This window comes from Nelumbo nucifera, chromosome 7 (genome assembly GCF_055504915.1).
Source record: "Nelumbo nucifera cultivar China Antique chromosome 7, China Antique-T2T, whole genome shotgun sequence".
Taxonomy (NCBI): Eukaryota; Viridiplantae; Streptophyta; class Magnoliopsida; order Proteales; family Nelumbonaceae; genus Nelumbo; species Nelumbo nucifera.
Window position 1 is genome coordinate 18906199 of NC_142655.1, and position 23349 is coordinate 18929547.

The following is a 23349-nucleotide window of genomic DNA, read 5'->3' on the forward strand; positions in this document are numbered from 1 at the left end:
GCAACTCCTAGCCTCTACGCGCAGAAAGGCTTGTCCTGGCCTGCCTTGGCCAGGACGCCGCACGGGTTTCTTCCACTGTAGAACTACCCCCGTGACAGTTGGTATCAGAGCAAGTTGGCTAATTGCAACAGCAGTTGGTTTTCAGCAGATTAGCCCAGAGCCAGTTGAAGCGGTCATTTCGACAAGCAGCATTTTGTGGGGTGCGGTCCCTAGTCACCTCCACCCAGGATCGAGCAGATTTCAAATCAGGCCTGGCAAGAGGCCATTTCATAGTTCGTGTCCCCATTCCAATGACATTAAAACAGCTTCCCTTGCGGTTGCAGACGCTTTGGTTGTTGTCCTCATGCGGTGGCAGACGCGTGAGCCTTGATAGGAATATGGGTACCCTGCCGAGCAGATTGTTTATCAGGCCTATGAAGAGGCCATTCAATGTTCGCGTTCCCATTCCAATGACCCTAAAACAGCTTCCCTTGCGGGTGCAGATGCATTGGTTGTTGTCCTCATGCGGGGGCAGACGCGTGGGCCTTGTTAGGAATGCGGTTACGCTAGCCGTTGGAGCATGGCGGCCCTACACCGGCAAAGTTTCAGGTGGACATGCTCAGTTTTCAGGTTGAACACTTGCAGCAGCAGAAGCTCATCTTAAGGCGAGTGCATGTTCGGCAACTCATGGGTAAAAGTTGCCACTCTCGCGTTTGAAGCGGTCAGGTCTCCTTGAGGCAGCAGCAGTGAGGCCCCCTCGGAGTGAAGATGTAGCCCGAGTCGGCGAGGCGAAGCGTAGTTTCGAGGGCCCAGAGAGCATAAGCCATGGCTAGGTTTGAGTAACCCGCGCAGGGCGAGTTGAAGTCTACAGGCCAGCATGGTGAAAGGGTACCCGTGTCAACGCCAACATGAGGAGTAGACCTATCAACGTGTTCGGTAGCATCACGGAAAAGCTACCAAGAAGACGGTTGAGCCTTGAGGTAAGATGATACATGGGGCGGACCTCCGCGAAGCACCACACACATTTCTTCGAGGGCCCTTCTTTCACATTCAACGGCGTAGCCATTGCGCGGTTTGAGTAACCTCGACACTGGGGGTGAAGTCCAGGCAGGCCGGCATGGTGAAATGGTTCCGTCCCCATAAATGGACACCAATATAGGCAAGACCCGGGTTGGCCAGGCGAGCCCCAAACTGGCAAGGAAGTGAATGGCGCGGGACACAGACGCCCATTCACGAGGAAGACCCATTGTCGAGGACGACAATGGATTGAGTGGGGGAGCCTGTTACGGTTCAGCACAGGCTTAGCCTTGCCTACGCTTGGCAGGCTTACGTTAGCGACATGCCCGTCATTTTCGCCTGTAAGATTTTTGGGAGAACTGATGTCATCTTCAGGCAGACCACCAAAAGCTTAACGTACTCTTTGAGGAGGGGTGGTCGACCACCTTGGGTGCCTAACCTTGGCACTCCTAGACCTTCATCCCCTTGCGGGGCGGCCCTGGTTAACGGCTAGCATGGCTACCAGGGTTCCTCATGGGCGCACACTTGCTCATGGGGACAGTGTTGGACTGGCACTGCGCTACCGATACTCAAGGGAGGCTTGGCATGCGGGCCTAGCTCAAGCATGTCCCTTCACTTCGCCAGCCCCTTGCCCAAGCTGATTGAGCTACCCCGTTGCCCTTAGCGCACGGGTGTGTTCCGGCCCAAGCGGTTGCCTATCATCATGGCACACAGGTGCCTGTCATCATCAGCATACAGGAGACCCTTCACATCGGTATCTAGTCACCTTATCGGCGCATGGTCGCATTCCATGATGGTTGTCCCCCTTTAGCATGTAAGCGGCGCCTCCCATGGACCGGTTTGAGCCAGGAGAGTGCCCCGGCCATTGGACTTGAGGTCATGATCCAGTGCTACTGACGTTGGTGGAGCCATCCCATCGGGCAACTCCTAGCCTCTACGCGCAGAAAGGCTTGTCCTGGCCTGCCTTGGCCAGGACGCCGCACGGGTTTCTTCCGCTGTAGAACTACCCCCGTGACAACGTGGCATTAGTTAGGATTGAAAAATGATAAAATTAACTAAATTGATTTTTTGAGAAAAATATTAGTTTTTAATCACTAAATTTACAAAAAATTGAGAAAAATCTGAAAACTAGTTTTGGAGGATGGGGGTTGCTTGGAATCAAAACGGAACACACCCACATGTGGCAGTTCACGCAGCAAGCCGCGCGCGCAAGCACGCAGCCGCCGCTCACGCGCGCACGCAGCCCGCCGCGCGCTCTCGCAGCCTGCCGCGCGCGCGCCCGCAGCCCCCCGCCCGCCGCGCGCGCGCGCACGCCCGCGCCCGCAAATGACCGACCCAGTGCACGCCTGGGCCCCACAACAACATACCAGATTCTTACCAGTTTTCTTACCATCTTCTCTCCATTAATTTCCCTACAATTACTTACACGTTTGAGCTGAAAACTCACCAAGTGAACATGGTAATGGCCTATTTGGAATAGGAACATTTTAATTCGTAATTCATGAAAGAAGTAGGGCGAAGGACTCATTATCTTATATTTGTTATCTTATTATCTTATATCTGTTACGCGTCTTAAACAAAACGAATTGATATAATAGGCCATATGGTTTGATGGTGGTTTCCTCTTACTATGAGATGGGTGTTCGAATCCTTTTGGCCACTACATGGCACTGTATTTTCACCTTATATAATAAGTTTTAACATATATATTTGGAGTTTTGAACACTAATTCTATGCCTTATAACAGTAAAAAGTATGCCAAATGAGACAATGTTTTGAATTATTTTATATTGGGTTGGCCCTTTTACTTAAAATTATGTATATTGCAAGCGAATGGTTAGATCCGTAGTCACCACTAACGTTTTGGATCTAATGAGTCGGATCACGCCCAACGTGCATTAAACACCAAACCCGAACCCTTCAATGGTATATAATGTGTATCGAATCAAACGGAATCCATTCGGAAACCGAGCATCTCAGCAAAGGCGTTCCCAGGGGAACCCCCCCCCCAAAGAGTACGTTAAGCTTTTGGGGCTCTACTAGGAGGAAGCATCACTTTTTTGAAAAATCATACAAGGGTGGGTTATCTTGAGATGTAAGGCTTGGATTGGTCTTACACTTGACACGTTGTTACGGTTCAGCACAGGCTTAGCCTTGCCAACCCATGGCAGGCTTACGTTAGGGACATGCCCGTCATTTTCGCCTGTAAGATTTTTGGGAGAATTGATGTCATCTTCAGGCAGACCACCAGAAGCTTAACGTACTCTTTGAGGAGGGGTGGTCGACCTCCTTGGGTGCCTAACCTTGGCACTCCCAGACCTTCATCCCCTTGCGGGGCGGCCCTGGTTAACGGCTAGCATGGCTACCAGGGTTCCTCATGGGCGCACACTTGCTCATGGGGACAGTGTTGGACCGGCACTGCGCTACCGATACTCAAGGGAGGCTTGGCATGCGGGCCTGGCTCAAGCACGTCCCTTCACTTCGCCAGCCCCTTGCCCAAGCTGATTGAGCTACCCCGTTGCCCTTAGCGCACGGGTGTGTTCCGGCCCAAGCGGTTGCCTATCATCAGGGCACACAGGTGCCTGTCATCATCGGCATACAGGAGACCCCTCACAACGGTGCCAAGTCACCTCATCGGCGCATGGTCGCATTCCATTACGGTTGTCCCCCTTTAGCACGTAAGCGGCGCCTCCCATGGACCGGTCTGAGCCAGGAGAGTGCCCCGGCCATTGGACTTGAGGTCATGATCCAGTGCTACTGACGTTGGTGGAGCCATCCCGTCGGGCAACTCCTAGCCTCTACACGCAGAAAGGCTTGTCCTGGCCTGCCTTGGCCAGGACGCCGCACGGGTTTCTTCCACTGTAGAACTACCCCCGTGACAACGTGGCATTAGTTAGGATTGAAAAATGATAAAATTAGTTAAAATGATTTTTTGAGAAAAATATTAGTTTTTAATCACTAAAATTACCAAAAATTGAGAAAAATCTGAAAACTAGTTTTGGAGGATGGGGGTTGCTTGGAATCAAAAGGGAACACACCCACAAGTGGCAGTTCACGCAGCAAGCCGCGCGCACAAGCACGCAGCCGCCGCTCGCGCGCGCACGAAGCCCGCCGCGCGCGCCCGCACGCCCGCGCCCGCGCACGACCGACCCAGTGCATGCCTGGGCCCCACAACAACATACCAGATTCTTACCAGTTTTCTTACCATCTTCTCTCCAATAATTTCCCTACAATTACTTACACGTTTGAGCTGAAAACTCACCAAGTGAACATGGTAATGGCCTATTTGGAATAGGAACATTTTAATTCGTAATTCATGAAAGAAGTAGGGCGAAGGACTTATTATCTTATATTTGTTATCTTATTATCTTATATTCGTTACACGTCGTAAACAAAACGAATTGATATAATAGGCCATATGGTTTGATGGCGGTTTCCTCTTACTGTGAGATGTGTGTTCGAAGCCTTTTGGCCACTACATGGAACTTTATTTTCACCTTATATAATAAGTTTTAACATATATATTTGGAGTTTTTAACACTAATTCTATGGCATATAACAGTAAAAAGTATGCCAAATGAGACAATGTTTTGAATTATTTTATATTGGGTTGGCCCTTTTACTTAAAATTATGTATATTGCAAGCGAATGGTTAGATCCGTAGTCACCACTAACGTTTTGGATCTAATGAGTCGGATCACGCCCAACGTGCATTAAACACCAAACCCGAACCCTTCACAGGTATATAATGGGTATCGAATCGAACGGAATCCATTCGAAAACCGAGCATCTCAGCAAAGGCGCCCCCAGGGGAACCCCCCCCCCCCCCCCCCAAAGAGTACGTTAAGCTTTTGGGGCTCTAATAGGAGGAAACATCACTTTTGTGAAAAATCATACAAGGGTGGGTTATCTTGAGATGTATGGCTTAGATTGGTCTTACACTTGACACATGGCATTAGTTAGGATTGAAAAATGATAAAATTAATTAAAATGATTATTTGAGAAAAATATTAGTTTTTAATCACTAAAATTACTAAAAATAGAGAAAAATCTGAAAACTAGTTTTGGAGAATGGGGGTTGCTTGGAATCAAAAGGGAACACACCCACATGTGGCAGTTCACGCAGCAAGCCGCGCGCGTAAGCACGCAGCCGCCGTTCGCGCGCGCACGCAGCCCGCCGCGCGCGCGCGCACGCCCGGACCCGCGCACGACCAACCCAGTGCACGCCTGGGCCCCACAACAACATACCAGATTCTTACTAGTTTTCCTACCATCTTCTCTCCAATAATTTCCCTACAATTACTTACACGTTTGAGCTGAAAACTCACCAAGTGAACATGGTAATGGCCTATTTGGAATTGGAACATTTTAATTCGTAATTCATGAAAGAAGTAGGGCGAAGGACTTATTATCTTATATTTGTTATCTTATTATCTTATATCAGTTACACGTCTTAAACAAAACGAATTGATATAATAGGCCATATGGTTTGATGGTGGTTTCCTCTTACTGTGAGATGTGTGTTCGAATCCTTTTGGCCACTACATGGCACTTTATTTTCACCTTATATAATAAGTTTTAACATATATATTTGGAGTTTTGAACACTAATTCTATGCCTTATAACAGTAAAAAGTATGCCAAATGAGACAATGTTCTGAATTATTTTATATTGGGTTGGCCCTTTTACTTAAAATTATGTATATTGCAAGCGAATGGTTAGATCCGTAGTCACCACTAACGTTTTGGATCTAATGAGTCGGATCACGCCCAACGTGCATTAAACACCAAACCTGAACCCTTCAGTGGTATATAATGGGTATCGAATCAAACGGAATCCATTCGAAAACCGGGCATCTCAGCAAAGGCGCCCCCAGGGGAACCCCCCCCCCCAAAGAGTACGTTAAGCTTTTGGGGCTCTACTAGGAGGAAACATCACTTTTGTGAAAAACCATACAAGGGTGGGTTATCTTGAGATGTAAGGCTTAGATTGGTCTTACACTTGGCACGTGGCATTAGTTAGGATTGAAAAATGATAAAATTAATTAAAATGATTATTTGAGAAAAATATTAGATTTTAATCACTAAAATTACTAAAAATAGAGAAAAATCTGAAAACTAGTTTTGGAGGATGGGGGTTGCTTGGAATCAAAAGGGAACACACCCACATGTGGCAGTTCACGCAGCAAGCCGCGCGCGCAAGCACGCAGCCGCCGCTCGCGCGCGCCCGCTGCCCGCCGCGCGCGCGCGCACGCCCGCACCCGCGCACGACCGACCCAGTGCACGCCTGGGCTCCACAACAACATACCTGATTCTTGCCAGTTTTCTTACCATCTTCTCTCCAATAATTTCCCTACAATTACTTACACGTTTGAGCTGAAAGCTCACCAAGTGAACATGCTAATGGCCTATTTGGAATAGGAACATTTTAATGCGTAATTCATGAAAGAAGTAGGGCGAAGGACTTATTATCTTATATTTGTTATCTTATTATCTTATATCTGTTACACGTCTTAAACAAAACGAATTGATATAATAGGCCATATGGTTTGATGGTGGTTTCCTCTTACTGTGAGATGTGTGTTCGAATCCTTTTGGCCACTACATGGCACTTAATTTTCACCTTATATAATAAGTTTTAACATATATATTTGGAGTTTTGAACACTAATTCTATGCCTTATAACAGTAAAAAGTACGCCAAATGAGACAATGTTGTGAATTATTTTATCTTGGGTTGGCCCTTTTACTTAAAATTATGTATATTGCAAGCGAATGGTTAGATCCGTAGTCACCGCTAACGTTTTGGATCTAATGAGTCGGATCACGCCCAACGTGCATTAAACACCAAACCCGAACCCTTCAATGGTATATAATGGGTATCGAATCAAACGGAATCCTTTCGGAAACCGAGCATCTCAGCAAAGGCGCCCCCAGGGGAACCCCCCCCCCCCCAAAGAGTACGTTAAGCTTTTGGGGCTCTACTAGGAGGAAACATCACTTTTGTGAAAAATCAAACAAGGGTGGGTTATCTTGAGATGTAAGGCTAAGATTGGTCTTACACTTGACACGTGGCATTAGTTAGGATTGAAAAATGATAAAATTAATTAAAATGATTTTTTGAGAAAAATATAAGTTTTTAATCACTAAAATTACAAAAAATTGAGAAAAATCTGAAAACTAGTTTTGGAGGATGGGGGTTGCTTGGAATCAAAAGGGAACACACCCACATGTGGCAGCTCACGCAGCAAGCCGCGCGCGCAAGCACGCAGCCGCCGCTCACGTGCGCACGCAGCCCGCCGCGTGCGCTCGAAGACTGCCGCGCGCGCACGCAGCCCGCCGCGCGCGCACGCCGCCCGCCGCGCGCGCTCGAAGACTGCCGCCGCGCGCACGCCCGCACCCGCGCACGACCGACCCAGTGCACGCCTGGGCCCCACAACAACATACCAGATTCTTACCAGTTTTCTTACCATCTTCTCTCCAATAATTTCCCTACAATTACTTACACGTTTAAGCTGAAAACTCACCAAGTGAACATGGTAATGGCCTATTTGGAATCGGAACATTTTAATTCGTAATTCATGAAAGAAGTAGGGCGAAGGACTTATTATCTTATATTTGTTATCTTATTATCTTATATCTGTTACACGTCTTAAACAAAACGAATTGATATAATAGGCCATATGGTTTGATGGTGGTTTCCTCTTACTGTGAGATGTGTGTTCGAATCCTTTTGGCCACTACATGGCACTTTATTTTCACCTTATATAATAAGTTTTAACAAACATATTTGGAGTTTTGAACACTAATTCTATGCCTTATAACAGTAAAAAGTATGCCAAATGAGACAATGTTGTGAATTATTTTATCTTGGGTTGGCCCTTTTACTTAAAATTATGTATATTGCAAGCGAATGGTTAGATCCGTAGTCACCACTAACGTTTTGGATCTAATGAGTCGGATCACGCCCAACGTGTATTAAACACCAAACTCGAACCCTTCAGTGGTATATAATGGGTATCGAATCAAACGGAATCCATTCGAAAACCGAGCATCTCAGCAAAGGCGCCCCCAGGGGAACCCCCCCCCCCCAAAGAGTACGTTAAGCTATTGGGGCTCTACTAGGAGGAAACATCACTTTTGTGAAAAATCATACAAGGGTGGGTTATCTTGAGATGTAAGGCTTAGATTGGTCTTACACTTGACATGTGGCATTAGTTAGGATTGAAAAATGATAAAATTAATTAAAATGATTATTTGAGAAAAATATTAGATTTTAATCACTAAAATTACTAAAAATAGAGAAAAATCTGAAAACTAGTTTTGGAGGATGGGGGTTGCTTGGAATCAAAAGGGAACACACCCACATGTGGCAGTTCACGCAGCAAGCCGCGCGCGCAAGCACGCAGCCGCCGCTCGCGCGCGCACGCTGCCCGCCGCGCGCGCTCGCTGCCTGCCGCGCGCGCGCGCCCGCATCCTGCCGCGCGCACGCGCCCGCAGTTCGCCGCGCGCAAGCGCCCGCTGCCCGCCGCGCGCAAGCGCACGCCCGCACCCGCGCACGACCGACCTAGTGTCACGGGGATAATCGCAGGGGCCCCGTGCGGCACTCGAAATGGGCGAGTAAGCCTACGAAACAAAGCAAACACACACACAATGGCAACAAGAAGGCACACGAATTAGCAAAAGGCTACTTGTATTGCATAAATCGGTGGTAAGCACAAGCACACAGTACAGTGTCGAGGGGATCTCGTGCTTAACCTTTACACGCTTATGAGCTCACTCGACTACCTACCTCCCCTCAAAGAGTACGTTAAGCTTTTGGGGGAGTGACAATAAGAAACGTCAAAAAGATGAAAAAGCATACTACAATATTACAATATTGCCATTGGCAGCCCCCCATACAAAAGTACATGTTTAGCCCACCCATGGCACACACTTGGACGTTGGAGTTGCGGCTGAAGGCACAGTGGATGGCACTTGATGGTGCGACGAAGAGAACCTTGTTACAGTCTCCCCCACTCAATTCAGTCTTCGTCCTCGAAGACTAGCTTCTGCTTGAGGCTTCAACTTGTTGTTGGTGAAAGAAGGTTCTTCGACTGCTCCCCGAACCGGGTTTCTTCCAACTACTGCTTGAGGCTTCAACTTCTTGTTGGTGAAAGAAGGTTCTTCGACTGCTCCACGAACCGGGTTTCTTCCAAGGCCCAGATAGTAGGTTGGGTAGATTGCTAGTGGATGTTCTCGATGGTGGGGAAAACCTATGGCTAGCCCCTAAGTTAAGTCCCTGCTTGGCTGCTTCAAGGTAGGATTTTGACTTGTTCCTGATGGTGGTAGGAAGGTTGGTGGCCAAGGCTAGGTCAAAATGGTATTTTGGATTGTTTGGGTGTTGGTTCCCATGCATTCTTCCCCAAGGGTGACTCGCAAGGCTACTACGGGATTTATCTTGAGGGATAATGTGAATGTGGCCCCTAAATGGCTCAGGTGGCACTCGCTCTCCCCGATGGTTGTTGCAGTAGGTGTGGGCAAAGTTTGTCACGGCCTTGGGTCTTCTGCTTTGCTTGGTGGTTGTTGACACGCACGAACCCTGTTGCTGGAGAGGTGTAGACGGCTGGATGGCCTGCTGCTTCCTGCTGCTGTTGTAGTTGTTGGCTTGAGGGGCAGCTTCTTCCGCCAGTGGAGTGGGGAACTTCTCTGCTTCCTTCAGGTTGGTGTTGAACAAGGCTTCTTCGTGAAAAAGTTGTAGTGCAGAAACTTGCTTCCCATGAACCTTAGTAGAAGTCGTAACTGGTACCATGCAAGGGGAGCGCTCGTCCAAGATGCATAAAGAGTTGATGTGAGGTAGGAGTGCTGCTTCTGCTTGTCTCATGAAGTCCATTCCCAAGACAACTCGGAAGTCATCCAGGGGTACCACTGAAAGATTAATCTTGCTTGTCCACGGCCCAACTTGGAGGTCAACCCCACGAGCCATGCCTTCAATCGCCTTTGCCCCGGAGTTCACGGCCTTGATCCACCCTGTCTCTTTCATAGTGTTCAGCTTGAGTCGCTTGGCCTCGGCAACTGAGATGAAGTTGTGGGAGGCCCCTGTATCAACAAGGGCTTGAGTCTGCTTCCCGCCGAGGAGGATGTCTACATACTTCAGCCCCCTTTGGGCTTTCTTCGGCCTTTCATGATTGGGCCCTTTCTTCACCATGGCGTTAAAGAGTTGAAGGGCGCCCACTCTAGGCGCCCGTACCGACTTTTCCTCATCACTTTGCTCGTCATCACTGAGCTTGGCGACAAGGGCATTGATCTTCTTCTTGGTTGGGCAGTTGCGAACCAAGTGATTTCCCCCACAAAGGAAGCAAGAAATTGGGGACCCAATGGTTCTGGGCTTGTAACGGTGCTGAGGGCCTTGCTCTCCTTGTGGCTTCTTCCCATAGTCTTGTCTCGCTGGCTTGTTGAAGCTGGAGTTGTCGTACGGAGGGCGTGAAGGACTTGCTCCCCCACTCGATTTAGGGGAACGCGGGTTTTCTGGCTTAGGGGTTTCTTCATCTGACAAGCTGGTCTCATTGAGTTGCTCCGCCACTGCCATTGCCATGGCGAGGTCCTGTACGTTGCGGCGTTGGAGTTCTAGTTCGGCCCATGGCTTCAGTCCGTCCATGAAGTTGAACAGTAGATCCTTGTCGGACATGTCCGTGATCTCCAAGGAAAGGGCTGAAAACTCTTTAACATAATCGTGGAGTGAGTCCTCATGCTTGAGTGATTTCAACTTCTTCCGTGCCAGGTACTCTACGTTCTCTGGGTAGAATTGCCGCTTTAGTTCTCGTTTGAAATCAGCCCATGTCTCGATGGTGCACGTACCCCGTTCAATGTCTTGGCATCGCCTGCGCCACCATAGCATAGCAATGTCAGTCAAATACATAATCACCGTACGAATTTGCGTTAGGTCATCATCAATGCCAGCGGCATGGAAATATTGTTCCATTTGCCACAAGAAGTTGTCAAGTTCTCTAGCATCTCGGGAGCCGGCATAAGGTGTAGGCTCCCGAATCTTCACACGAGCAGGAGCCAGTGTTGTGGAGGGGCTTGGAGTGCTGGCCACTAGTCTCTTGAGGAGCGTCATGTCTCCTCTAAGATCATCCAATTGAGTCTGGAGGTCGGAGGGAGAGGCCATGGCCACTTTCATGGCCACCCATTCAGCTCTCATCTCATCCACCTGGTCTTGGATGTCGGATCGAGATGAGCTCCCTTCTTGTCGGGATTTTGTTCCAAGGACTTCCTTGAGGGTTCTATTCAGGACGTCTTGGACCTCGTTCATAATGCCATTTAAACGGGCTTCTAGCTCCACCACGGAGCTCTCAATTGTTTCCACATTCAAGTGGATTTCTTCTACTCGGTCACGCATCTCCCCAACAGTCACTTCACAGCGAAGGATGCGTGTGTCGAAGGCAGCAAGCGCGTCAACTGACTTGTCAAGCTTGCTTGTCTTGGATGTGCGACCCCCTGGGGTCTTCTCTGTAGTGGCTTCAACGCCTAGAGACTCATCAGTCTCCCTCGCATGGGCAAGGCCATGCCTAATCTCGTCGGTGAGTTCCTTGTTGTGCTTCATTGTGCCACCACTAGTGTTGCTATGCAAGGGTCACGAGCGTTGAGGAGCAACCCGCTCTGATACCAACTGTCACGGGGATAATCGCTGGGGCCCCGTGCGGCACTCGAAATGGGCGAGTAAGCCTACGAAACAAAGCAAACACACACACAAAGGCAACAAGAAGGCACACGAATTAGCAAAAGGCTACTTGTATTGCATAAATCGGTGGTAAGCACAAGCACACAGTACAGTGTCGAGGGGATCTCGTGCTTAACCTTTACACGCTTATGAGCTCACTCGACTACCTACCTCCCCTCAAAAAGTACGTTAAGCTTTTGGGGGAGTGACAATAAGAAACGTCAAAAAGATGAAAAAGCATACTACAATATTACAATATTGCCATTGGCAGCCCCCCATACAAAAGTACATGTTTAGCCCACCCATGGCACACACTTGGACGTTGGAGTTGCGGCTGAAGGCACAGTGGATGGCACTTGATGGTGCGACGAAGAGAACCTTGTTACACCAGTGCACGCCTGGGCCCCACAACAACATACCAGATTCTTACCAGTTTTCTTACCATCTTCTCTCCAATAATTTCCCTACAATTACTTGCACGTTTGAGCTGAAAGCTCACCAAGTGAACATGGTAATGGCCTATTTGGAATAGGAACATTTTAATTCGTAATTCATGAAAGAAGTAGGCGAAGGTCTTATTATCTTATATTTGTTATCTTATTATCTTATATCTGTTACACGTCTTAAACAAAACGAATTGATATAATAGGCCATATGGTTTGGTGGTGGTTTCCTCTTTCTGTGAGATGTGTGTTCGAATCCATTTGGCCACTACATGGCACTTTATTTTCACCTTATATAATAAGTTTTAACATATATATTTGGAGTTTTGAACACTAATTCTATGCCTTATAACAGTAAAAAGTATGCCAAAGGAGACAATGTTGTGAATTATTTTATCTTGGGTTGGCCCTTTTACTTAAAATTATGTATATTGCAAGCGAATGGTTAGATCCATAGTCACCACTAACGTTTTGGATCTAATGAGTCGGATCTCGCCCAACGTGCATTAAACACCAAACCCGAACCCTTCAATGGTATATAATGGGTATCGAATCAAACGGAATCCTTTCGAAAACCGAGCACCTCAGCAAAGGCGCCCCCAGGGGAACCCCCCCCCCCCCAAAGAGTACGTTAAGCTTTTGGGGCTCTACTAGGAGGAAACATCACTTTTGTGAAAAATCATACAAGGGTGGGTTATCTTGAGATGTAAGGCTAAGATTGGTCTTACACTTGACACGTGGCATTAGTTAGGATTGAAAAATGATAAAATTAATTAAAATGATTTTTTGAGAAAAATATAAGTTTTTAATCACTAAAATTACAAAAAATTGAGAAAAATCTGAAAACTAGTTTTGGAGGATGGGGGTTGCTTGGAATCAAAAGGGAACACACCCACATGTGGCAGTTCACGCAGCAAGCCGCGCGCGCAAGCACGCAGCCGCCGCTCGCGCGCGCACGAAGCCCGCCGCTCGCGCTCGCTGCCTGCCGCGCGCGCGCGCGCGCACGCCCGCACCCGCGCACGACCGACCCAGTGCACGCCTCGGCCCCACAACAACATACCAGATTCTTACCAGTTTTCTTACCATCTTCTCTCCAATAATTTCGCTACAATTACTTGCACGTTTAAGCTGAAAACTCACCAAGTGAACATGGTAATGGCCTATTTGGAATCGGAACATTTTAATTCGAAATTCATGAAAGAAGTAGGGCGAAGAACTTATTATCTTATATTTGTTATCTTATTATCTTATATCTGTTACACGTCTGAAACAAAACGCATTGATATAATAGGCCATATGGTTTGATGGTGGTTTCCTCTTACTGTGAGATGTGTGTTCGAATCCTTTTGGCCACTACATGGCACTTTATTTTCACCTTATATAATAAATTTTAACATATATATTTGGAGTTTTGAACACTAATTCTATGCCTTATAACAGTAAAAAGTATGCCAAATGAGACAATGTTTTCAGTTATTTTATATTGGGTTGGCCCTTTTACTTAAAATTATGTATATTGCAAGCGAATGGTTAGATCCGTAGTCACCACTAACGTTTTGGATCTAATGAGTCGGATCACGCCCAACGTGCATTAAACACCAAACCCGAACCCTTCAATGGTATATAATGGGTATCGAATCAAACGGAATCCATTCGGAAACCGAGCATCTCAGCAAAGGCGCCCCCAGGGGAACCCTCCCCCCCCCCCCAAAGAGTACGTTAAGCTTTTGGGGCTCTACTAGGAGGAAACATCACTTTTGTGAAAAATCATACAAGGGTGGGTTATCTTGAGATGTAAGGCTTAGATTGGTCTTACACTTGACACGTGGCATTAGTTAGGATTGAAAAATGATTAAATTAATTAAAATGATTTTTTGAGAAAAATATTAGTTTTTAATCACTAAAATAACCAAAAATTGAGAAAAATCTGAAAACTAGTTTTGGAGGATGGGGGTTGCTTGGAATCAAAAGGGAACACACCCACATGTGGCAGTTCACGCAGCAAGCCACGCGCGCAAGCACGCAGCCGCCGCTCGCGCACGCATGAAGCCCGCCGCTCGCGATCGCTGCCTGCCGCGCGCGCGCGCCCGCGCCCGCAGTTCGCCGCGCGCAAGCGCCCGCTGCCCGCCGCGCGCGCGAGCACGCCCGCACCCGCGCACGACCGACCCAGTGCACGCCTCGGCCCCACAACAACATACCAGATTCTTACCAGTTTTCTTACCATCTTCTCTCCAATAATTTCCCTACAATTACTTGCACGTTTAAGCTGAAAACTCACCAAGTGAACATGGTAATGGCCTATTTGGAATCGGAACATTTTAATTCGTAATTCATGAAAGAAGTAGGGCGAAGGACTTATTATCTTATATTTGTTATCTTATTATCTTATATCTGTTACACGTCTGAAACAAAACGCATTGATATAATAGGCCATATGGTTTGATGGTGGTTTCCTCTTACTGTGAGATGTGTGTTCGAATCCTTTTGGCCACTACATGGCACTTTATTTTCACCTTATATAATAAATTTTAACATATATATTTGGAGTTTTGAACACTAATTCTATGCCTTATAACAGTAAAAAGTATGCCAAATGAGACAATGTTTTCAGTTATTTTATATTGGGTTGGCCCTTTTACTTAAAATTATGTATATTGCAAGCGAATGGTTAGATCCGTAGTCACCACTAACGTTTTGGATCTAATGAGTCGGATCACGCCCAACGTGCATTAAACACCAAACCCGAACCCTTCAATGGTATATAATGGGTATCGAATCAAACGGAATCCATTCGGAAACCGAGCATCTCAGCAAAGGCGCCCCCAGGGGAACCCTCCCCCCCCCCCAAAGAGTACGTTAAGCTTTTGGGGCTCTACTAGGAGGAAACATCACTTTTGTGAAAAATCATACAAGGGTGGGTTATCTTGAGATGTAAGGCTTAGATTGGTCTTACACTTGACACGTGGCATTAGTTAGGATTGAAAAATGATTAAATTAATTAAAATGATTTTTTGAGAAAAATATTAGTTTTTAATCACTAAAATAACCAAAAATTGAGAAAAATCTGAAAACTAGTTTTGGAGGATGGGGGTTGCTTGGAATCAAAAGGGAACACACCCACATGTGGCAGTTCACGCAGCAAGCCACGCGCGCAAGCACGCAGCCGCCGCTCGCGCACGCATGAAGCCCGCCGCACGCGATCGTTGCCTGCCGCGCGCGCGCGCCCACGCCCGCAGTTCGCCGCGCGCAAGCGCCCGCTGCCCGCCGCGCGCGCGAGCACGCCCGCACCCGCGCACGACCGACCCAGTGCACGCCTCGGCCCCACAACAACATACCAGATTCTTACCAGTTTTCTTACCATCTTCTCTCCAATAATTTCCCTACAATTACTTGCACGTTTAAGCTGAAAACTCACCAAGTGAACATGGTAATGGCCTATTTGGAATCGGAACATTTTAATTCGTAATTCATGAAAGAAGTAGGGCGAAGGACTTATTATCTTATATTTGTTATCTTATTATCTTATATCTGTTACACGTCTGAAACAAAACGCATTGATATAATAGGCCATATGGTTTGATGGTGGTTTCCTCTTACTGTGAGATGTGTGTTCGAATCCTTTTGGCCACTACATGGCACTTTATTTTCACCTTATATAATAAATTTTAACATATATATTTGGAGTTTTGAACACTAATTCTATGCCTTATAACAGTAAAAAGTATGCCAAATGAGACAATGTTTTGAATTATTTTATATTGGGTTGGCCCTTTTACTTAAAATTATGTATATTGCAAGCGAATGGTTAGATCCGTAGTCACCACTAACGTTTTGGATGTAATTAGTCGGATCACGCCCAACGTGCATTCAACACCAAACCCGAACCCTTCAATGGTATATAATGGGTATCGAATCAAACGGAATCCATTCGGAAACCGAGCATCTCAGCAAAGTCGCCCCCAGGGGAACCCTCCCCCCCCCCCCCCAAAGAGTACGTTAAGCTTTAGGGGCTCTACTAGGAGGAAACATCACTTTTGTGAAAAATCATACAAGGGTGGGTTATCTTGAGATGTAAGGCTTAGATTGGTCTTACACTTGACACGTGGCATTAGTTAGGATTGAAAAATGATTAAATTAATTAAAATGATTTTTTGAGAAAAATATTAGTTTTTAATCACTAAAATTACCAAAAATTGAGAAAAATCTGAAAACTAGTTTTGGAGGATGGGGGTTGCTTGGAATCAAAAGGGAACACACCCACATGTGGCAGTTCACGCAGCAAGCCGCGCGCGCATGCACGCAGCCGCCGCTCGCGCGCGCACGCAGCCCGCCGCGCGCGCACGCAGCCCGCCGCGCGCGCACAAGCCTGCGCCCCCGCACGACTGACCCAGTGCACGCCTGGGCCCCACAACAACATACTAGATTCTTACCAGTTTTCTTACCATCTTCTCTCCAATAATTTCCCTACAATTACTTACACGTTTGAGCTGAAAACTCACCAAGTGAACATGGTAATGGCCTATTTGGAATAGGAACATTTTAATTCGTAATTCATGAAAGAAGTAGGGCGAAGGTCTTATTATCTTATATTTGTTATCTTATTATCTTATATCTGTTTCGCGTCTTAAACAAAACGAATTGATATAATAGGCCATATGGTTTGATGGTGGTTTCCTCTTACTGTGAGATGTGTGTTCGAATCCTTTTGGCCACAACATGGCACTTTATTTTCACCTTATATAATAAGTTTTAACATATATATTTGGAGTTTTGAACACTAATTCTATGCCTTATAATAGTAAAAAGTATGCCAAATGAGGCAATGTTTTGAATTATTTTATATTGGGTTGGCCCTTTTACTTAAAATTATGTATATTGCAAGCGAATGGTTAGATCCGTAGTCACCACTAACGTTTTGGATCTAATGAGTCGAATCACGCCCAACGTGCATTAAACCACAAACCCGAACCCTTCAATGGTATATAATGGGTATCCAATCAAACGGAATCCATTCGGAAACCGAGCATCTCAGCAAAGGCGCCCCCAGGGGAACCCCCCCCCCCCCAAAGAGTATGTTAAGCTTTTGGGGCTCTACTTGGAGGAAACATCACTTTTGTGAAAAATCAAACAAGGGTGGGTTATCTTGAGATGTAAGGCTTAGATTGGTCTTACACTTGACACGTGGCATTAGTTAGGATTGAAAAATGATAAAATTAATTAAAATGATTTTTTGAGAAAAATATTAGTTTTTAATCACTAAAATTACCAAAAATTGAGAAAAATCTGAAAACAAGTTTTGGAGGATGGGGGTTGCTTCGAATCAAAAGGGAACACACCCACATGTGGCAGTTCATGCAACAAGCCGCGCGCGCAAGCACGCAGCCGCCGCTCGCGTGCGCATGCAGCCCGCCGCGCACGCTCGCAGCCTGCCGCGCTCGCACGCCCGCCCCCGCACACGACTGACCCAATCCACGCCTGGCCCCCCAACAACAAACCAGATCCTTACTAGTTTTCTTACCATCTTCTCTCCAATAATTTCCCTACAATTACTTACACGTTTAAGCTGAAAACTCACCAAGTGAACATGGTGACGGCCTATTAGGAATAGGAACATTTTAATTCGTAATTCATGAAAGAAGTAGGGCGAAGGTCTTATTATCTTATATTTGTTATCTTATTATCTTATATCTGTTACACGTCTTAAACAAAACGAATTGATATAATAGGCCATATGGTTTGATGGTGGTTTCCTCTTACTGTGAGATGTGTGTTCGAATCCTTTTGGCCACTACATGGCACTTTATTTTCACCTTATATAATAAGTTTTAACATATATATTTGGAGTTTTGAACACTAATTCTATGCCGTATAACAGTAAAAAGTATGCCAAATGAGACAATGTTTTTGTTATGGTCCCGCACGCCTCAGGGTGCCGCTGCCGTGCACGCGCCTCATTGTAACAAGGGTTCTCTTCGCCGCGCCATCAAGTACCATCCACTGTGCCTTCAGCCGCAACTCCAGCGTCCAAGTGTGTGCCATGGGTGGGCTAAACATGTACTTTTGTATGGGGGACTGCCAATGGCAATATTGTAATATTGTAGTATGCTTTTTCATCTTTTTGACGTTTCTTATTGTCACTCCCCCAAAAGCTTAACGTACTCTTTGAGGGGATGTAGGTAGTCGAGTGAGCTCTTAAGTGTGTAAAGGTTAAGCACGAGATCCCCTCGACACTGTACTGTGTGCTTGTGCTTACCACAGATTTATGCAATACAAGTAGCCTTTTGCTAATTCGCGTGCCTTCTTGTTGCCTTTGTGTGTGTGTTTGCTTTGTTTCATAGGCTTACTCGCCCATTTCGAGTGCCGCATGGGGCCCCAACGATTACCCCCGTGACAGTTGGTATCAGAGCGGGTTGCTCCTCAACGCTCGTGACCCTTGCATAGCAACACTAGTGGTGGCGCAATGAAGCACAACAAGGAACTCACCGACGATTCAGCCCCTGCTCGTGTGAAGATTCGGGAGCCCACACCTTATGCCGGCTCCCGAGATGCTAGAGAACTTGACAACTTCTTGTGGCAAATGGAACAATATTTCCATGCCGCTGGCATTGATGATGACCTAACGGAAATTCGTACAGTGATTATGTATTTGACTGACATTGCTATGCTATGGTGGCGCAGGCGATGCCAAGACATTGAACGGGGTACGTGCACCATCGAGACATGGGCTGATTTCAAACGAGAACTAAAGCGGCAATTCTACCCAGAGAACGTGGAGTACCTGGCACGGAAGAAGTTGAAATCACTCAAGCATGAGGACTCACTCCACGATTATGTTAAAGAGTTTTCAGCCCTTACCTTGGAGATCACGGACATGTCCGACAAGGATCTACTGTTCAACTTTATGGACGGACTGAAGCCATGGGCCGAACTAGAACTCCAACGCCGCAACGTATAGGATCTCGCCATGGCAATGGCAGTGGCGGAGCAACTCAATGAGACCAGCTTGTCAGATGAAGAAACCCCTAAGCTAGAAAACCCGCGTTCCCCTAAATCGAGTGGGGGAGCAAGCCCCTCACGCCCTCCGTACGACAACTCCAGCTTCAACAAGCCAGCAAGACAAGACTATGGGAAGAAGCCACAAGGAGAGCAAGGCCCTCAGCACCGTTACAAGCCCAGAACCGCTGGGTCCCCAATTTCTTGCTTCCTTTGTGGGGGAAATCACTTGGTTCGCAACTGCCCAACCAAGAAGAAGATCAATGCCCTTGTCGCCAAGCTCAGTGATGACGAGCAAAGTGATGAGGAAAAGTCTGTACGGGCGCCTAGAGTGGGCGCCCTTCAACTCTTCAACGCCATGGTGAAGAAGGGGGCCAATCATGAAAGGACAAAGAAAGCCCAAAGGGGGCTGAAGTATGTAGACATCCTCCTCGGCGGGAAGCAGGCTCAAGCCCTTGTTGATACAGGGGCCTCCCACAACTTCATCTCAGTTGCCGAGGCCAAGCGACTCAAGCTGAACACTGTGAAAGAGACAGGGTGGATCAAGGCCGTGAACTCCGGGGCAAAGGCGATTGAAGGCATGGCTCGTGGGGTTGACCTCCAAGTTGGGCCGTGGACAAGCAAGATTAATCTTTCAGTGGTACCCCTGGATGACTTCCGAGTTGTCTTGGGAATGGACTTCATGAGACAAGCAGAAGCAGCACTCCTACCTCACATCAACTCTTTATGCATTTTGGACGAGCGCTCCCCTTGCATGGTACCAGTTACGACTTCTACTAAGGTTCATGGGAAGCAAGTTTCTGCACTACAACTTTTTCACGAAGAAGCCTTGTTCAACACCAACCTGAAGGAAGCAGAGAAGTTCCCCACTCCACTGGCGGAAGAAGCCGCCCCTCAAGCCAACAACTACAACAGCAGCAGGAAGCAGCAGGCCATCCAGCCGTCTACACCTCTCCAGCAACAGGGTTCGTGCGTGTCAACAACCACCAAGCAAAGCAGAAGACCCAAGGCCGTGACAAACTTTGCCCACACCTACTGCCACAACCATCGGGGAGAGCGAGTGCCACCCGAGCCATTTAGGGGCCACATTCACATCATCCCTCAAGATAAATCCCGTAGTAGCCTTGCGAGTCACCCTTGGGGAAAAATGCATGGGAACCAACACCCAAACAATCCAAAATACCATTTTGACCTAGCCTTGGCCACCAACCTTCCTACCACCATCAGGAACAAGTCAAAATCCTACCTTGAAGCAGCCAAGCAGGGACTTAACTTAGGGACTAGCCATAGGTTTTCCTCACCATCGAGAACATCCACTAGCAATCTACCCAACCTACTATCTGGGGCCTCGGAAGAAACCCGGTTCGTGGAGCAGTCAAAGAACCTTCTTTCACCAACAAGAAGTTGAAGTCTCAAGCAGAAGTTGGAAGAAACCCGGTTCGGGGAGCAGTCGAAGAACCTTCTTTCACCAACAACAAGTTGAAGCCTCAAGCAGAAGCTAGTCTTCGAGGACGAAGATTGAATTGAGTGGGGGAGACTGTAACAAGGGTTCTCTTCATCACGCCATCAAGTGCCATCCACTGTGCCTTCAGCCGCAACTCCAGCGTCCAAGTGTGTGCCATGGGTGGGCTAAACATGTACTTTTGTATGGGGGACTGCCAATGGCAATATTGTAATATTGTAGTATGCTTTTTCATCTTTTTGACGTTTCTTATTGTCACTCCCCCAAAAGCTTAACGTACTCTTTGAGGGGAGGTAGGTAGTCGAGTGAGCTCATAAGCGTGTAAAGGTTAAGCACGAGATCCCCTCGACACTGTACTGTGTGCTTGTGCTTACCACAGATTTATGCAATACAAGTAGCCTTTTGCTAATTCGTGTGCCTTCTTATTGCCTTTGTGTGTGTGTTTGCTTTGTTTCATAGGCTTACTCGCCCATTTCGAGTGCCGCACGGGGCCCTAACGATTACCCCCGTGACATCATGGTGCTGCTACCATGCTGCTGCCTGGCGGTGCGTGCTGCGCCATGGTGCCGCTGCCGTGCGGTGCCATGTGTGTGCGCGGTGCATGCTGGCATGCAGTGCATGCGGTGCGCGCTGCTGCCTGGCGGTGCGTGCTGCGCGCCATGGGCGGTGCATGCTGCAGTGCTGCCAGGCGGTGCCCACTGTTGTGCGGCCTGTTGTGCGGGCTGCTGCCTATGACTGCACTGCGGTGCCCTGCCGGATGGTGTGACCATAACATTACACCCCTCCCGGACTACGAGCTTGTCCTCAAGCTCGTGTTCTGGATACATGGCTTGGGATTCTGCGAATGGATCCAACGACTGCACACAATTTCTCAGTCCAGCAACAGTTTGAACAACAGCGACTGCCCCGTTTCTCCGTGCGTCACGCTGGATTATTTGGTGCCGATCCCAGCCACCTTCTTTTGTTTCCCGCTCCCAGGCATAGCCATGGCTTATAGTGACTACACGCTCTGCTGCACTCAGGCCAGCCGCAAGGACATTGAAGTGTTCCCTACCTCCTGGGTCATATAGTTTGAAGTAGTTTTGTGGAAGCTCCACATAACAGAAATCACGTACTGGACCATGACCCCGTTGTGCTCTATTGTGGATCATAAGAATGCTGTACCGGGTGTGCTTATAGTAGAGGACCTCCAGAGCGGCCTTACCGAAGCGGACCATGCGTTTTAAAATATCCTCTCGGCCTTCCCCATATATTCTTTCCTCAATATTACAAAACATAGGACTATCCATGAACACAAAATCTATGTCATCAATATAAGCTTGGAAGAAAATTACCTCTATATCCTGCCCCTCCACCTTACATCTCTTGCGCACTCCTGTTTCTTGGATTTCTGTATAGTTACCATACAGTGGTGCCGCAACCATAACTTTATGTCCACGCTGAGCCAAGGCCTTCAGTAAAGCCCCAGCAACATTGCCAAGCCCACCTGCCTTCGTCAAAGGAGCGCATTCAGCAGGTTCTACTATAATGTTCGTGTCATCGTCCCTGGCCAAAAGAGGAGACTTTACAGTTTCATCCTCCGTGCGCTGATCCTTGGAATTAACTACGGCTGTAGGGGCAGCGATCTGTTGTTCGCTGCATGCCTCTGCCTAGTCCGGACGGCGTCTGTTTGTGTTGGCGATTCCCTCCGGACTCATTTCTTTATTGGAGAGGAATGCTTCCAGCAGGCGTCGCATCTCCCGGACGTCTTCCCTGACTTCACGAACCTCCATGCTGGTTTCTGCAAGTTGGTGTTCCAGTTCATGGACCTTGGAAGACAACTTCTCCATATCGCCCATGACGTTTGGCTCTGATACCAATTGTTATGGTCCCGCACGTAGGATCCCGTCACGGGTCGGTCCACGGTGCGAAAGCCCCCTGCTTCCCCTTGCGCCTTCCCTTGCTTACAGACCCTATTACGGAAACCCAATGGGTGATTTGTCCAAGAGACCACCCGAACTCTCCTTTGGGGTGATTTGTCCAAGAGACCACCCAAACTCTCCTCACTCTTTTCGTGGCTGGAAAACTGAATGCTTTATTTCAATTCGTGGCTCCTTAAATAGGAGCTTACAGAAGGAAATTCCTAATTAAACTCAAACTCCAACTTCAACTCAAACTCCTAATTACCTACTCCTATTGGTAACTCACTCTTACTTAAGATAAGATAAAGATGAGATTAAGATAGAGCTAAGGGATAAGGGATAAGATAAGGATAAGGTAAGCTGGCGGCGAGTTGGCTTGATTTGTCCAGATAAGGGTGGGCCCACCCCCATGAGCTGTCGTGTGGGCCCCGCTCTACTGCTGCTGCCGGGTGCATGCGCGCGGCTCATGGTGCCACTGCCGCGCGGTGCGTGCGCGCAGTGCTGCTGCCGCGCAGTGCGTGCGCACGCCTCAGGGTGCCGCTGCCGTGCATGCGCCTCATGGTGCTGCTACCGTCCTGCTGCCTGGCAGTGCGTGCTGCGCCATGGTGCCGCTGCCGTTCAGTGCCATGTGTGTGCGCGGTGCGTGCTGGCGTGCAGTGCGTGCGGTGCGCGCTGCTGCCTGGCGGTGCGTGCTGCGCGCCATGGGCGGTGCATGCTGCAATGCTGCCAGGCGGTGCATGCTGCAATGTGTGTTCGAATCCTTTTGGCCACTACATGGCACTTTATTTTCACCTTATATAATAAGTTTTAACTTATATATTTGGAGTTTTGAACACTAATTCTATGCCTTATAA

General features: G+C 47.7%; 2 protein-coding genes across 2 annotated transcripts in view; both read left to right on the forward strand.

Annotated features, from left to right (window-relative positions):
• Positions 1–398: 398 nt before the first annotated feature.
• Positions 399–23349, forward strand: part of LOC148790246 (uncharacterized) — a 56034-nt gene continuing 33083 nt past the window's right edge. The window contains exon 1 of the mRNA XM_088891112.1: positions 399–2015. The gene's annotated coding sequence lies outside the window, so the exon portion shown is untranslated. The remainder of the gene's footprint in view (positions 2016–23349) is intronic.
• LOC148790247 (uncharacterized) lies at positions 18600–19094 on the forward strand. The gene has a single exon (XM_088892244.1). The coding sequence runs from the start codon at positions 18600–18602 to the stop codon at positions 19092–19094; it is 495 nt and encodes a 164-aa protein (XP_088748370.1).